Raw genomic sequence first — 18439 nt, 5'->3', positions numbered from 1 at the left:
TATAAAACCCCTTTATTATAGAATGCCTTAGTAGTGTCTTCTGTTAATTGAATTTAGTCTAGAAAATTTAGATTTTCATTGATTATTGTTCTTCTTTTCTGTACAAGATTGAAGATAAAGGTCAAATAACTTTAAGAATTATTATTAGGTAAAAATATCTTGTGTGCTCTACATGAAAAATCTTGAGCAATTTCTTCTCAATTAAAAATAATAGTAATATTCCCCATGGGATTATAATACAACAGAGACTTTTTGAAAGTAATTGAAATGTGTTAAGAAGAGGACAATATTTTCATGCTAACCTTAGTATCAGGAGTCCATATATTATTAAAATAATTTTTTTCATAGACGATGACCTACATCTTTATTTGCCTAGAAGTTTGACACTTGTTAACAATAGAAAGGTCAGTACAGTGTGGTACGAATCAGGTTTCTTGACACGTTCAGGTTTAAATGGACCAAACTTTCATTCAATTAGCCCCTAGCCTTTGCAGCCAGGAACCTCGTTTTCAGTGTCTTAACTAAAGGACAATGAAGGTACAGAACAAGCTATAAAAAAAGGAGGCATCTTAAAAGCAAAAGTCTTCTCTGATCATTCTGGTTTTGTTTTCTTTATTGAACACAGATCCGAATGCTTCTGTGCCTCTAAAGGTTTAGAACACAGCCATCAGGCATGTAGAAGAAGCACAAAGGTAGAAAAAAACGGCTCATATTTTAACCATACAATCATTGGCCACCAGCACTTCAAGGAGCCTCCACTAGTCCCTTGGGCTCCTCTCCTCTCTCTGAGGGGCAAGGATTCCTGGAAACATCACTGTTCTTATTTCCATGCTTTTCCAGGCAACACAATACCACTGCTTCTCCTTCAGGAGCCCAAAAGCAGCAAAGCTACCCTTTCCTTTAGCCATCCTGCCAAGAGCCATTAAGTGCAGTCTACTTCCTTGAACTCTTAGGCTGGGGATGCAAAGAAAATGAATGGAAGAGTTCATCTCTTATCTCTTCAATATTATACTGTGTCTTCTTAGTTATGGAGTGGGGGTAGATCTTAGGGTGGGGTGGGAATGGTCATACATAAAGAGGGCAGAGTTTTCTGGAATTTTGAAATACCACCAAGGCACTGGTAGTTAAGTGGGCTTAACCAAAATATAAGTGGGGTGACCAAAATTTTAGAATTTCTGTCAATTCACAGGACAAAGATTCATGACTGCCCTTTTCAGTTCCCAAAGCATTTATTGATGGATTGATTGCCAGACTGGTCTATTTAATGGAAAGAGGCACTCTTCTGTTATCAGGGAATTAAGTGAAGAAAGACTGGAGCTGTAAGCACTGGTGATGGATTCCAGTTGGTCATGCTTTCTAATCCCTAACTACATAGTTGGATAAGAAAGTGCATCCGTTAGATGTGAAAAAGCATGTGCTGCCTCTCCAGAGTCCAGAAGTGCTTAAAAACTGATGTATATAATCCGGAACAATAAATTACGTGCACAAAAAGTTTATCATAACATAAAATTAAAAAGTGACAATTTCATCACACGGTTACACTGCTGTTTTCCTTTTTTTTCCTTTTTTTCGGGGGGGGTTGTCCTTTTTGTTTCATTTTTCATTTCCATTTTTATTTTTTTTATGGAGGGTTGGGGGAGGGTAGAGATTTGGTCCACTGAAGATTAATCACCCTCAATGATATATATATTAGAAAAAATATCAGCAGCAAGACTCTCTAGAAATAGATTCTGTTTGATGTAGCTAGTCTGTCTTTTCTGTTTTTCCCTCTTTCACGGCAGCCTCTGAAGTTTTCCGCAGGGGGGCTTTCTCCGAGTTGGCATGTCCTTGGCCAGAATCCGCCGCTCCGCCATTTTTGTGGGTAGTGTGTTTTTCCAAGTAGTTCAGCATTTCACTGAGGACTGTTTGGAAAGTGCTTAGGGCTGCACATATTGCTGGAGTCCCAAAGCCATGAGTGATCAAACTGGAAATGAGAAGTGGTAGGGAAAAAGAAATGAACAACTTACAGTATGATACAGAACAACCACTTAACCCAGAACGTTCAATTAAACAGTCATTTATTGTGGTCCTAAATAGTGTCAACCATAAAGAAAGGCAGAACACAAGTCAATGTATTGCTTTTGACCATAAGAAATTCAGGATGCATCTAGAAGATTTGTCATTGATAGACTTGATATACGTTAATGATTAGCAAGTCTAGGTGTTTAATACATGATGTAGCTCTGATTCTCTATCTCATTAAGAAATGAGTGCTTGGGTGGCTCAGTCAGCTAAGCATCTGATTCTTGATTTCATCTCAGGTCATGGTCTCACGGTTTGTGACTTCAGGCCCACAACTGGCTCCACGCTGACAGCATGAAGCCTGCTTGGGATTCTCTCTCTGCTCCTTTCCCACTCTCTCTCTCTCTCTCAAAAGTAAATACATAAAGATTTTTTTAAAAAAAGGAAAAAGTCGGGGCGCCTGGGTGGCTCAGCCGGTTAAGTGTCCGACTTCGGCTCAGGTCATGATCTCATGGTCCGTGAGTTCGAGCCCTGCGTCGGGCTCTGTGCTGACAGCTCAGAGCCTGGAGCCTGCTTCAGATTCTGTGTCTCCCTCTCTCTCTGACCCTCCCCCATTCATGCTCTGTCTCTCTCTGTCTCAAAAATAAATAAAGATTAAAAAAAATTAAAAAAAAAAGGAAAAAGTCTTAAGACTTCATTTATTTAGAAGAATAGTCAGTGCTTAGACAACTATGCACACCAAAATTTGAAATAGAAGACATCATCATAGTTCAAACATCTGCATATCTTTGCTATAATATCTTGCATTGCTGAGTGGGAAAACTGACTTCAGCTCCATTTCTCAATGAGACAGCTAGAAAGGAATCCATATGCTTTAAGGTCTATCAGGGAGTCTGGACAATAAATGGAATTGATTGGAGCAGTAGAAGAATTAATCATGGTTGCATTCACAAAAATAACTGAGTGAAGATATCCATTAATGTCTAAATGTTTGGCTCTGACTACAAACTGCCTCTCTTCTCATGCTTTATTCCGTTTAGAGCTCTTTGTACCACTGGATGAATTTTATTTTCCTCTATAGTGCCATGTTCTCTTGGTTGTAACTGCCCTCTTTATCTATGGAAGAGTATGCAGAATTTAGTTTCACTAGGTTAAATATTAAAGTTAATAGCCAATATTTGAGTTCTAAATCGATGCCAGGCCATGTTCTATGTGCTTCATTCTGTATCACTGTATATAATTCTGGAAACAACACTAAAAATGAGGTATTATTATTTCCATTTTACAGATGAAGTAATGCCCAGAGAAGTTAGGTAATTTGCCTGACAAATCTAACATTCTGTACTGCCTCTGTGCTTATGTTCTTCCCAGGCTGTGGGTATGTGTTACTCTTTTGTTTGTTTGTTTTTGTTTTTGTTGTCGTCGTTTTTTGTTTTTTGGGTTTTTTTTTTTTTTTTTTTTTTTTTTTTTAGAAATCACATTATATTGGCGGTTTTAGCTTAGTTTCTCAAACTTTGAGTTCAAACATCTGCATATCTTTGCTATAGTATCTTGCATTGCCGAGTGGGAAAACTGACTTCAGCTCCATATCTCAATGAGAAAACTGGAAAGGAATCCATATGCTTTAAGATCTATCAGCGAGTCTGATAGATCTTATCAGACTTGTAGTCCTGGAAGATGATCATTCTTCTTACTCACTTGTTCTGTCTAAGATCAAGGTTTTTAAAACTCAAGAACAAAGTGGACAGGCCTATGTAAATGTGGAGAAGAGTTGTCACCATGATGAATAGTTTTTAAGCTGGTCTCCTTTCTTGGCAGATGACCTTTCTTGCTTCTATAATATGCAACTGATCATTAGCAGGATGCGTTGTCACCTTTGTCCTGCACTGAGACCCAAATGTGCCAAGTCTTCACTCGGGCTCTGACTTTAGGCACTTTGTGATCTGGAGGAAGTTTTTTAGCTTTGTAAGATGATAACAGTCTTACTAAAACATCTGCAAGGTTCTTTCCAACCCTAAGCCTCAGTCCACAGGTACTAAAGCTTTGGATGCTCTCCTTTAAACCCAGGATATGGACAGAAGGTTATGGAAATTGGAGCTCAATAGAAGAGCCTAAAATTGATTGTGGAATCTTCAACATGAGAAAAAGTATTTCTTGTGTTGTATACCCAGAACTAATGTAACATGGTATGTTAATTAGACTTTAATAAAAATAAATAAAACTTAAAGAAAAGTAACTGTTTATAATGTTATCTTTCAACATGGAAAAATATGTTATGTAAATTGTGTTCATTCCTTCATTTAACATTACCTGCACATTTAAAAACACACAGGGCAGACTGCATAGGATGATAATAAGTACAAAAGATGGCTTCTGTTCTAGCAGTTTTCAGTGAGGTTTATAAATCCTAATATTTCAAGTAATGCAATGTTGTATTAGAATAGCACACAAAAAAAGTGTGAAATCACAGGATGATTAAAAGAAATTTCTGGAAACATCATGCTATTCTGTTAGCACCAACCACTCCGGAAAAAATAGGTTTATATTTCATTCATAGTGACATACAAAAAAGAGAAGAGGAATAATGTAGAATCTACAGAAAAATAAAAGTAAAAACAGAAAGGATAAGGCGGACTTTCAGTCCTAGACAGAAAACAAACTAAGGTGATCTGTTAGTCAAATCTCCAAAATCTTTTACAACAGAGATCAATTTTTGCCTTTGGAAAATAACATTTTCAGCCACAGGCTTAATATTAAAGTTTTACTTGGTATTTGCATATATTTTCATCAGATTAATCTCAGAGAGCATTTCACAAACAAATATTACTACCTGAGTTAAACAGTTGCCATAACGGTTTGAAGTAGATAGTCAAAATGTAAAAGTTCTAATTCAAATTCATCAAAAAGTTTCTCCTCCCAAACCAGACAAGTGAGAGACAACTAGCACTGCGCTCAATGTGTCATCTTCATGCCACATTTTCAACATTTTTGCTGAAGGTGGCAGACGATACAAACACCACATCAGATTTCATATCATATTTGCATTTCTCAGGCCTCCTTCCTCCACCCTTTGTGATCATGTATTCTAGTTCTTTATTTTGAAAGGCTTATCTCAGGCTCTAAGCTTTTCTATCCCCAAACCTGTGATGGCCATTCCTACTTGGGCACCTTTGTTTGCCCTCCTTCTTCTCCTCAGCCGATCCAAAGTCCACCCACCCATCAAAGCTCCTTGGATGATGTTGAAAACATGTGCCAATTTCCTGGTCCCATGATTAAGAAATAGAAGGTGTGCTCCTGCCAAAGAGTAGACACTCGCCAAAGTTATGAGAGGACTTAAAAAGAATTTTGAGGAGAAAGGAGTAACATACCCTCCAAAATTGTAACACTAGAGCCTGGCAAGACCATGGGATGACAACAGACAGATGAGGGTAAGATCTCAGTCACCAAAGTAAGGAGGAGGACTGAGAGCTATATGGGTGACCTCAGAGCCCAAGTGATAATCAAAGTACACCAGATCTTTCTCTTTTTTTTAAGCTTATTTATTTTGAGAGAGAGAGATAGAGAAAGAGAGAGAGAGAGAGGGCGCGCACAAGCAGGGGAGGGACAGAGAGAGAGGGAGATAGAATCCCACGCAGTCTCTGCACTGAGCCGGATGTGGGACTCAATCCCAAGACTGTGAGATCATGACCTGAGCTGAAATCCAGAGTTGGATGCTTAACCAGATGAGCCACACAGGCGCCTCAAAGTATGCTAGATCTTAATGTAGTGGCAAATAAGTAGTTATCTGTATCTCTAAAACTTTGCGGTTTGAGCTCTTACTATAAATTGGTAATCAAAAGCTATAGTCTAATCTTAAAAAAAAAAAAAATGAAGAGTTGTCAAGATAAAAATAAACCACAAACGAACAACAACAATGAAAACAAACAGGGCTGAGATGCGACACTATCATCAACCCGTACTCTTCCTGACACTGCCCACTGTCAGCACAGTGGCTTCTGGTGACCTCCTGAGGCAGCAGCCCCTGGGAAGAGAAGAGGCTGGGTACCTCAGTGTCCAGAATGATTGACTTAACAGAAGGCTAAAGTTCCCTGATTTCATTTGGGAGTCTCTGAAGCCCAGAGTAATAGGATGTAGTTTAAATTTCTGTTCCAAGACCGAGGAAGAGGAACACTGCAGAAAAGGGCCCAAGGTTTGGAGGGAACACAGTGCTATGTTAGCATATGAAAGATTAAATGGTAAGTAAGATACTTTGCTTTCTTTTCAGAGAGTTTAATCTTTAAAACTGGCAATGGTATAAGGAATGGAGTTGAGACTTTTCTTTTTTTTAAGTATAGGAAACTATTTCAGGATAAAGAAAACACACATGTGTTTTTGAGACACTGGAGTTGTTAGGTAATCTTTGAAAATTCCTGGAAGATTGGAGAGGAAGCATGAAATAGAACAGAGTAACCCGCCTTAATAATCAGAGCAAGGGATGGGGTGCCTTGGTGGCACAGTCAGTTAGCCTATGACTCTTGATCTCGGCTCAGGTCACGGTCTCATGTTCCTGAGTTTGGGCCCTGCATTGGCCATGGCACTGATGGTGTAGAACCCGCTTGGGATTCTGTCTCTCCTTCTCTCTGCCCCTCCCCCATTTGTTCTCTCTCTTTCTCTCTCTCTCTCTCTCAAAATAAATAAACTTAAAAAAAATTTTTTTAAGTAATCAAAGAAGGGAAAAAGAGACAGAGTTCAGAAACTCTAGCATATTTAATTACATTTAACTCATCCTTTAACAAGCTTCTTGTAATGGGACATTTTTAAAATCAGGTACATTGAGGTTAAATTTACGTAGGGGAATATTTATCCTTTTCGAGTATATGGTCTGTTGAATTTTGATGAACTCATACAGTTGTGTAATCACTACAGTTACGCAAAATGTTTTCTCATGTTCCTTTTCAGTCAATATTCCCCTCTTCCCCTCCAGCTCCTGGGAATCAGTGCTTTAATTTCTATCCCTACAGTTTTTCTTTTTTCCCCAACTGTCATATAAACCAAATAATAAAGTCTATAGATGATTATAACTAGCTCTTTTCACTTCGCATAATAATTCTGAGATTCTTCCATGCTGTGTTTATCAATAGATTATTTTTTTATTGTTGATTAAGTAGTCCACTGAATGGGTTTATCACACTTTGTTCACATGATGGGTTCTTAGAATTCTGAAGTATTAATATTTTAAAAAGGAAAGTGACCACAGAAGTGCTGTATGGGTTCAGTGGAGAGCCCAATAAAGTAACTATTTTTTTTTAATATTTTTAAAAATTTTTGAGTAATCTCTACGCCCACTGTGGGGCTTGAACTTACAACCCTGAGATTAAGAGTTGCATGCTCCATTGTCTGAGCCAGCCAGATGCCCCAGTAACTGTATTTTTTTAAAATAAAAGTGTTATTAAAGGACTAACAATGTACTTTACTATAGAATTTTAGCAAAGCATCTGACAAAATCTCCCCAAATAAGGAGAGGGGGCAAGTGAGCTAGATGAGGGCAACTTAGATAGACTCACAGCTGGTTGGATAATGATGCCCAAAGTGCAGACTGAGGGCATTTGTCAACCTTGAAGGGTGTTTCCAGTGGAGTTCTGCAAGACTCTCCCATTCATCACACTCTGCTTGCCATGTTAATTGACAATGTGGTTGACGGCATCATAGATTTAAGTGCTGGCATTAAAATAGAGAGGAAAATTCCTATGTTGGATAATGGAACCAAAATTTTAAAATACCTTAATGTGGTAAAAAGTGTAGGTGGTGGGCCAAAATCAATGGTGTGAAATTTAGGTGAGATTAAAGGAAACATATCCACTTGCAGTATACTGACAGAGAGATCTGCACCAAGAGCAATTCTCAGAGAAAGGCTCCCCAAATCAGTAAGTCTAAACTAAAAAAGCAAAGGTCAGAATTTGAGGTTTAGATCACAGCTAGTCAGGCTTACAAGCTATATTTACCTTCATCTATTCCCTCTCTCTCTCTAACTAGATAGATTCCAGCTCATTGATTTCATTTTCCTATTACTAATTTCACACTGAGGAGCAGGAAGGGTCTGACAACTGACTGTGAGCAATACAATTACCTGCTGAGAAAATCCAGACTGCTATCATTTATGGCACCTGATGTTAGAGAAAATGTAACTTCTATTTAATAGTCATTTTCTTAATTTTATTCATGGTTTTAAAAACTCCTATTCTGCTAGGTCCCCCCAATTAACATTCTCAAGAGCATCTTTCTGCAATATAAACCATCTTTTCAAATTGGCTCAGCTCAGGAAGATAGTAACTATGCTGGATCCAAAAGGTAATGTTCTACTTTGGACTTTCCCCCTGAGCGTTAGGGTATGTTCCCATTTCAGCAATTGGAGGGAGAGCACAGGGTAGAACCACCCTTTCTAAGGAGGGAGTATGTCCGTGTGTGCATGTGTACCTGTGGACTTATACTGCTTTTTGTCTTTTTATAGGGTGTCATCCTAATCTCTTCTTGACCAATGGGCTTGACCTTATGAATACGCTCTACTGATGATAGAATTTAACTTTTTAAGGGAAAATGTACTGCAGCAGTTCAAACTCTGTTCTCTATTAGTAGGGTTAAAAATGAAGAAATTGAGACAGAAATGCAAGAGGTAATAATAACAGATGGGATGGGGTCCCTGGGTGGCTCACTCCGTTAAGGGTCCGACTTTGGCTCAGGTCATGATCTCATGGTACATGAGTTCGAGCCCCACATGGGACTCTGTGCTGACAGCTCAGAGCCTGGAGCCTGCTTTGCTTTCTGTGCCTTCCCCTCTGCCCCTCCCCTGTTCATGCTGTGTCTCTCCCTATCTCTCTCTCTCTCTCAAAAATGAATAAACATTTTTAAAAAATTAAAAAGAAATAACAGATGGGAAAGAAGAGATTGCTATTTGAAAGAGAATAAATTAGAATCCTTTCTTCTTTTTCCCTGTGTGATTTTGCTAATAAGATGTTAAGAACAGTCTATCTTTAACTCAGTGTTTATACTTATAAACTACCTGACATTATTGATGAGAACCTATCAGGAAATTTGCATATAATAGAAATTTCACAAACTTCTCTTCACACCTTATGATCTCTGGGTAAGTGCATTTTTTGCTTCTGGCTAAGGCCTTATATGTTTATCTTGAAAGTCTCCAAAGCTTCAATGCTTACTTGGAATATAAATTAACATAGGATTCTCAATAGATAACTACCTGAGGAACAAGAGCTATTTTACTTTTCTTAATCTAAGTAAATATGGTTTATATTCCACTAGGTTTGTTGTAGGCCAGAGAAATGTTACAAAACTTTTCCCATATTGTTCTAGCTGCCCTTCAGAAATACACTATCATTACTTTAATTGGTTTGTCTAAACTAATTTAAACAAAACAGCAATTTATAAAAACATAGCCTAAAGCAAACTCCTATGGAATCTTCCCCCGAATTCTTCCTATCTTGGCAACAGTTGGACCTAGGATTCAGCACATTCTTTCTAAAAAATAAGCAAATACTGAATTAAAATATATTGAAAGGTTGGGGGGCCTGGCATGCTACCCTTGATGTCTAGGTCTTGAGTTCAAGCCCCACATTGAGTGTGGAGCCTACTTAGTAGAAAAAAAAGTAAAAAACAAAAAAACAAATAAAATGCATTGAAAAGGAAATGGAAGCCTCATCAGTATTTGCCACTGAAGACTAGGTCACTCAGGTGTGTCTGACAACCATGGATGGATTTTTTTTTAGCTTTCTTGTGGGACACAAAAAGATGGATATAATAGATACTGTTATGCTACACACTGGAAGACAGAAAATCAAGAGAAAATCACCCCCATCATCATTCAGGTAATTAGAGTAAAAGCTAATTTCATTTTGTCAAATTCCAACTTTCTACCTGGAAAATGTTTGACAAGCAAACTTCTCTTTGTAAAGGTTGAAACAGTCTGGATTATTATTCTCATTATTTTGTTATGTTGCATCGTTCCAATAGGTGTTTGCTATCATAGATCTTTGATTTCCCAAATTGCATACAAATGCCACTGTCACCAACCTCAGTTTTTGTTTTTTGGCCTCTAGAGGCTGCAGGCAGCAAGGTTTAAAGGGAAGACAAGCCTCCTCTTTCCCTCCCGGATTATTCAGCTACTGCAGGTTTAGGTCCAAATGTAGCCTGAGGCTTAGTCCGTACTCCCCACTACAGTTTTAGGTGACAGTCAGCAAAATGCCTTCTTCTACTCCTGAGAACAGTCGTGAGGCAGATGGCTGGGAACCAGCCCCTGGAGAACACCAGCAAAGGATTGTGGGGCTTTTCTGCAAAACCTTACTTCTTTTCAGGGCTGTGAGGGTAAGGCGCTTCATCTCTCTGAGGTAGCACAAACCCTGAATATAGGCCATGGACAGAGACCTCACCCAGAGGAAAGTAGCTGGGGCTTATCCTCCCAAAACTTGATGGCATCTATCCTTTGTAGCCTAACTGGCTGCAGATATAGAGGAAGAGAGAAACTGTCTGATCGAGCTTATTTTCTACATAGATTATATTGTCCCATGGTCCTAAGTGCTTTTAAAATGGAATTTAATTAAGGAGCATAATTAAGGTATATAGTTCTCTGGTGGTGACAAATTACTGAGATGTACTCATTAGCAAGGCCTTACCAGCACTCACAAGTGTTCTGTGCTTCCTTCAGCTGGTGGTATCCCCAGATGCAGCTACCAAAGTCCACCCAGGGAGCTTCTTAAAAGATACCAAAGTGCGGGTCTGACTCCAAAGATCCTGATTTAATTACTTTGGTATAGGTCCAAAACATTAGTATTTTTTAAATGGTACCTATTCAATTTAAATGCAACCAGGGAGTTGGGTATGTGCCCCTAGTGCCAAGAAGTAACACCTAACTACCATGTCTGCTATCCTTCCCAGAAAAAGAGAATGAAGAACTTAGCATTTCCCCCAAGAACTTCTGTAGAACCTGAGTTTCATGGGATGTGAATAGTTATTCTGAGAAAAAAAGAGTTCCTGTGATCGCGTTTTGGAAACATGGGGCTAAGCATTTCTTCCATTCATAAAGGGTTCTGGGAGCTTTTGATATGCTAATGTGTAACTGGCATACTTCAAGGAGAGTATAATAGGCAGGGTTTCCTGAACCATAAAACACTTGACCATGAGACACTTTCAAGGAGCATCTCATGAGGCTAATGTTCTACAAAACTCACTTTGGAGAAGTGTATTTATGACATCCCTGAATCTCTGCCAGACTGGGTGATGTGTTGCCCATCTACCATCATAAGGTCTCATTCTTCCTGCTCTTCTCAGCCACTTACTCAGGTCCCAAAGGGGATTGAGTCCTTGTGATTCCATTTTACTTCAATCCAGCTCATTAGCAAAGGAGGCTAAGGATATGATCATTGCATGTGCATTAGGAAAGACCCAAGTCAGTCACATTCTAGTCAACTCTTTGAAGGTGAAGATATTTTTGACATCTGCACCCTATTTTTGCATATAAGAATAGAGTTTTTAGGAATAAATTAACCATCTCCTTATATTTCTCCCTACCAGGCAATTTATATTTTCTATTTAGAATAAGGGAATGGAAATGCTAAGCTTAGGGCTCTGTGCTTTCTTAGATGAATTTTATTCAATTGTCAACTTTTTAAAATGAACAATTTTCTGAAACATAAAGAGAAAAAAATGAGATCATATGGTAACACAGAATAGAATAATGATTTAACAGGGAGCAGGAAATGGAGAATAGGGTAAAAGATCATTGGTGTAGAATGAACCTTAGGGATCATCCAACTTAAACGTATTAATTTATAGATGAACATGCAGAGGCCAGACTGGTAAAATGTCACTTCTAAAACCATACTATCAGCTGGAAACAAGACGAGACAGAGTTAGGTCCCTGAAACCCATCCTGAGTGCTTCCCACAATCCTGTGTTGTCTCCCCAGACCCTCCCCAAATCCAGAGCTCAACAAAGATAGAAATTATTGAAATAAAAATGTATCCAACTTCTTTACCAACTATGCACTCCTGAGGCAATAATTCACATGTGTTGTTTTTACAGGGCCATGTTTGCGACTTGCAGTTGCCTCAGGGGGTGCCTGGGTGGCTCAGTTGGTTGAGTGTTGGACTTCAGCTCCCGTCATGATCTTGCAGTTTGTGGGTTCGAGCCTCGCATTGGGCTCTGTGCTGACAGCTGAGAGCCTGGAGCCTGCTTCAGATTCTGTGTCCCCCTCCCCTGCTCATGCTTTGTCACTCTCTCAAGAATAAATAAACATTAAAAAAAAATTTTGAAATAAAAAGGAAACAATTTCTTCTGGTTTCTATTGTTTGAATTACTAGTTTCCTATGTGCTGACCCTAAAAATCCATTAAATTGCCATCAAGTGACCTTCAAGGGATGCTTTTATATGTGTATCTCCTGCGGCATTTGCTTTGGTGCCATGCAGCTTGTGAAGTATGATAAATATTGGCAACTGATTTAACTCTTAAATTTCTTGCCCAATGTTAAGTTAATCTAAGTAATTTAATGTAGGTTCCTACAAGAAGTTCATCATGGTTCCACCTGTTTGCTAAGGAAGTGAAATTTTTTACTTTTTACTCTACATTTTATTTTTACTCTACATTTTTACTAGGAAATTTTTTACTTCAAAGGAGACTATTTTTACTCTTATGTAAATAGAAACTGTCCTTATTTAACTAGTGAATAAAAGGTGACCACCTACAGTTATGTGTTGCTTTCTTTGCACATGGGAATTGTACTCAGTTTCTTGAAGTTTAAGCTAAAGTTTTAAAGTTTAATTTCAACCTTACATAAAGGAGCTTAAGTTTGGGAAATATAGGACTTTTATTCTTCACAATTCAGGCCCATTATTTTGAATATTCTTAATTTTTTTAGTTTTTTAAAATGTTTATTCATTTTTGAGAGAGAGAGAGAGAGTGAGTGCAAGCAGGGGAAGGACAGAGAGAGAGGGAGACACAGAATCTGAAGCAGGCTCCAGGCTGAATACTAAATCAGCACAGAGCCCAAAGTGGGGCTTGAACCCATGAACCGTAAGATCATGACTGGAGCTGAAGGCAGGGGCTTAACTGATTGAGCCACCCATGCATCCTTCATTATTTTGAATACTCTTAAATAAAATGGTCTTGAAAGACCCCTTGAACTGGCAGAACATCCTGAAGAAGGCTTAATAATTTAACTTCTTAAATGCCAATCCTAGTTGTATAATTTCATGGCGTTTTCTCTTTTGAAATTAGACATTTAATTGAAATGCCTTCATTTCTCTTGTGACATGCAAGAATGCTTTCACAAGATTAATAAAATCATCCAATGCTGATTACCTTCCCTAACACTTTTCCATCCCCACCCCCCCCCCCCCCCCCGCCTACAAAATGAGAAAAATAAAAACAAGAAACAAAACATACACACTTTGGGAGTTTCAGTTTCTGGAGAAAACCAAACATGTCATGTTTAAGTAGAGACACACATCCTCTCTTGAGGGTGTTGCGGAGAAGGTAGTCGAGCTGACTGGAATTCATGTCATATGTGGAATACTAAAGCAAAGGGGGATGAACAGCCCAGAAAGAGAAAACTCAGACACCAGAGCTGTCTTTAGAAATTGGGAGGGAAACAGAACTAAACTGACTCTGGAAGGCCCCCAAGGAGTGGGATGTTAGGGAGACAGACGTTGCCTCCATGGAAGGAAGGCATTTCAAATAGAGTTGGTGGAGATAGAAGGGATGTCTAGGAATTAAAAGAGCAGTCTATCATTGAAAGTTTTTAAGCCCGGAATGGGTGACAACCTGACAAGGATGTTGAAGAGAAGATCCAAATGTTGAGGGAGAGTGGGAAATGTAAGGGGCCTTCCAACATTGAGAATCAATGAAGAAAATGTAATCACAAGCAAAATACAGTTATCTGGGACTGCCTATACATTTCTTATTTCCAGGAACTATGGGAGTAGTAGAAAGGTCTATTTCTGAGAAGGTGTGATGTCAATACACTTTTTGACTCAAACAGAAGAATTAAGCACATTGATCATTTCACTTCCCCAGCCCATGGTTCAATTAAAACACCATGGCCCTGGGAATAAGCCAGTGGAGAATACATCCAAGACCTAATAGAGATATTATCATAATCTACATTGATTAACATATTTATTGGGTACATACTATGTGCTAAATACTATGGATAGATAGATGAAAGCCTTTCCTAATCACCCCAGGTAATTACCTCTACTGTGCTTAATCCTTCATTACAAAATTTCTCATATATTGCAAGTCTTTGTAAGTAATTTTCCTCCACATTACAAGTTCCCAAGGAATGGGACAATCTTTAGTTCCAATCTTTGTACCACTGGCCATTACCACAGTAAAATACAAGAAACAATAAAATTTCAGGCAAGGTGGGAAGGAAAATTTCCTCATTTTTCTAATAGGCTTCTCTTTCAGAACTGAGCTTTAAAGATAGTCTAACTTCCTCCCCTTGTTTACGTTGTTAGACACACTTTTACTGGACCTTAGATTCAAGGCAATTATGAGAATGTAAGAGACAAAGAAGGGAAAAGTTGTTAAGATTTCCTAAGATCGCAAAGAGGGGAATTCCTAACATTTCAGAAAATTAGGCATCTGGGTTTCTGTCTGAGCTGAGTGTGTTCTGTCCAGAGGCCCAATGCCACCTTGGTCTAATTGCCACCACTCTTTCTGGGAATTGTATTTGCAGGGTCTTCTGCAGATTTCAATCAATTCTCGTCCCCCTTCCAGTAGATATTATGGTGTCTGCTGTCTTCTCCACACTTTTGATGGTATTCAGTAAACTATAAATAATGAATAAATCTGCCTCCTGTCATTTTGATGGAAACAAGCAGCTTTCCAGGGTATGAATTTGGAGAAGGGTCACTGCTATACAGTTACCCAGATCACACTAATATGTCAACTACCACAGAAAACTGGAAGTAGTTATCTGTGCTTTATAAGGTCAGATCATTCCCTAGTTTTACCTGGACACATTCAATGTGCTGAAAGTAAGCCACAGTTCTCAAGGTACCAAATCAGCCACTCTGCAAGGTGTAATTCAAGTGGTCTGCATTGGGAACAGTATTTTGACCAAGTAAAATAGCACAAGTTGATGTTACTAATTACAGCATTCTCTATGTCTATTCAACCATGCTGTATCCTTACTTCTTTTCCACCCAGAACTCAGCAAAAATAGTAGAAAATCAGACTACCAATGGACTGTTTTCAAAGTTGTGTTATGCTTCCTTTCTAATTCATTTTTCTCTTGAGCTTATACTACTATCAAAATTAAAGTTACTGCTGTCAGTTGGAAATTATGAAGGAGACACATTCTATGTGGACATATTTTTACCCAGATTATTAGAAGAATAATAAATGTAGAATCCTTTTAACACGTTAGTATACAAGATAGAGCTTTATACAATTCTCAGTGTCATTTTAAAAATGAATTAGAATTGTTTCTCTTCCAAAGTTAAAAAAAAAAAGTTAATAGTCTAGAAACATCCTAGGGCTCTGTTTCTTAAAGATGTCTAACTATCAGAAACAACTTCAGAGCTTTGCAAACAACCCAGATGCCCAAGTTCAAGGCTAAACTTGACCTATTAAATTAGATCTTTTAAAATGTGTTTGTGTCCTTGAGATTTTTAAAAAGCTCCAAGAAAGATTTAAGGGCTTACTTAAAAAGCATGAAGTCTTTTTCAAGGTTAGGCAGCAAGCTGACCTTTACTGTCCTGTTAAGCTATTCTACTGAGGTTTCTTTTAATAAATGCATAATAAAAAAATACATACATTTAAATTTGCTCTACATTGGGAGACTTCAACTTGGGTTTTAATTGGAAATGTCAACCACGTATCTTTTATTTAAAAGGACATAGTTTAAGACATGCAAAAAAATGGCCACTTATGTTATACCATGTGTAAAAATTAACTCAAAATGGATCAAACACCTAACTAAACTTAAGACCTACAACTATAAAACTCTTAGAAGAAAACATATGGGGGAAGCTTCATGACTTTGGATTTGGCAAGGATTTCCTGGATATGACAACAAAAGCACATGCAACAAAAGTAAAAACAGGCAAGTTGAACAACACAAAAATTTCTGTGTATTGAAGGACATAATCAGCACAATAAAAAAAGACAACCTACAGAATGAAAAAAAATATTTGCAAATTATATGTCTAAAAGGTGCTAACATTCAGAATATATAAAGAACTTCTACAACTCAACAACACAAAAGCAAATAACCAGAAAAACGGGCAAAAAAACTTGAATAGGCATGTCTCCAAAAATGACACATAAATGGTCAACAAGCTTATGCAAAGATGCTTCACATCATTCATCACTGGAAAAATACAAGTCAAAACCAAAATGAGATATCACCTCATACCCATGAGGATAGCCGCTATCAAAAACAAAAACAAAAATAGTAAATAATAAGTATTGGCATGGATGTCAGGGAATTAGAACCCTTGTACACTGTTGGTGAGAATGTAAAATGGTGCACTCACTGTGAGAAAGAATTAACATATTTATTGGACATACTCTGTGTGCTAAGTACTGTGGATTGAAAGATGAAAGCATTTCCTAATTACCCCAGGTCATTACCCGTGCCCTGCTAATCCTGTATGATAAAGTCTCTCTCATATATTATAAGTCTATGGCAGTTTCTCAAAAAATAAAAAAAAATTAAAAATTACTATATCATATAGTAATTCTACTTCTGGGTTTATATCCCAAAGAATCGAAAGCAAGATCTCAAAGGGACAGTGGCATACCCATATTCATAGCAGTATAATTCACAACAGGCAAGAGGTAGAAGCAACCCAAGTATCCATTAATGAATGAATAGATAAGCAAAGTGTGGCATATACATACAATGGAGTATTATTCAGCCTCAAAAGGAAGGATATTTAACACACGGTACAACACAGATGAACCTTGAGAACATTATACTAAGTGAAATAAGCTAGTCACAAACAGACATACTGTATGATTCCACTTATATGAGGCATCTAGAATGACCAAAATCACAGAGACAGAAAGTAGAATGGTAGTTGCCAGGGACTAGTGGGAGAGGGAAATGGGGAGTTGTTTAATGGTTATAGAGTTTCAGATTTGCAAAATGAAAACGTCCTGGAGATTTGTTGCACAACAATGTGCATATATTTAACATTGCTAAACCATACATTTAGAAATGGTTAAGATGGTAAATTTTACATTAAGTGCTTTTTTAAAAATATTTTTTACTGTTTATTTATTTTTGAGAGAGAGAGAGAGAGCATGAGTGGGAGAGGGTCAGAGAGAGAGAGGGAGACAGAGTCTAAAGCAGGCTCCAGGCTCTGAGCTGTCAGCGCAGAGCCTGATGCAGAGCTTGAACTCACAAACTGGGACATCACGACCTGAGCTGAAGCCAGACGCTTAACTGACTAAGCCACCCAGGTACCCCTATAATTATATGCTTTTTACCACAATAAAAAATATACAATTTAGGAAGTTTGCTATAAAGCGAATTTTAGTTAAGTGATTTCTATCATCCTTCTACCTTCCATTATGAAATCAGAAGATGTCATTAAAATAAGTAATCTGGAATGTAGTAAAGCAAAGTAAATGAAAAATCTAACAAATATTAGAAAGGCATAATAAATAGGAAATCACAGGAGCACCTGGGTGGCTCACCTGGCTAAGTGTCTGACTCTTGATTTTGGCTTAGGTCATGACCTCACCGTTCGTGAGATGGATCGCTATTAGCATAGAGCCTCCTTGAGATTCTCTCTCTCTCTCTCTCTCTCTCTCTCTCTCTCTCTCCCAATAAATACATAAATAGGAAATCACAACTTTATGATAACAAAATACTCAATATATAAATAATAATACCAAAATTTTATATATGATACCATGTGGTATTAAATTGTTTTAAGGTATGGTTGTGTGTTTCAAATTGTTGTGATTGAGAATCTGCAGCCATACATAATCTTAAGAGTTTTGCATTCAAAATATAATGCCTTTTTTGCTGAGGATGGGGAGAGCCATTTTCAATATATTTAGCTCTTCTCTGGCCAACACCAGACTAGCTTGTTACCATATTCTGCATGAGGAAAGATAAGCAAGAGCATGTAAAGCCCACATAGGAAACATTCAGCTCAAGTTTAGAAGTGAAAGTTTTCTCCAAGGAGTTCTGTGGCATTAAGTTGGCAACTAACTAAAGTATCAACAAATTAGCAGATTGTGCCTATGCTGAGCAAACAAATGGTTTGCCCATTTATTTCACACTGTCACTAATATTCAATTTACACATTGATGCTGTATTTTGTTTTGAGCCTGAAAAAGGACAGCTCACTGTCTGATGAAGGCTGTGGCACCTGTAACTGGAAATAACCTGGTAGCTATCATATAAAATCCGAGTTCTCCAAGTTT

At 37.9% G+C, this 18439-nt stretch overlaps 1 protein-coding gene across 1 annotated transcript in view; it reads right to left on the bottom strand.

The window, feature by feature from the left end:
* Positions 1 to 1743: 1743 nt before the first annotated feature.
* The window catches only part of TFAP2D (transcription factor AP-2 delta), a 57062-nt gene continuing 40366 nt past the window's right edge, over positions 1744 to 18439 (bottom strand). Inside the window, exon 8 of the mRNA XM_042937318.1 lies at positions 1744 to 1963. Coding sequence (XP_042793252.1) covers positions 1744 to 1963 — 220 coding nt within the window. The remainder of the gene's footprint in view (positions 1964 to 18439) is intronic.

Source organism: Panthera leo, chromosome B2 (assembly GCF_018350215.1).
Source record: "Panthera leo isolate Ple1 chromosome B2, P.leo_Ple1_pat1.1, whole genome shotgun sequence".
NCBI classification, from domain to species: Eukaryota; Metazoa; Chordata; class Mammalia; order Carnivora; family Felidae; genus Panthera; species Panthera leo.
The sequence above is the reverse complement of the archived record's forward strand: the minus strand, read 5'-3'. Positions and strand labels throughout refer to the sequence as shown.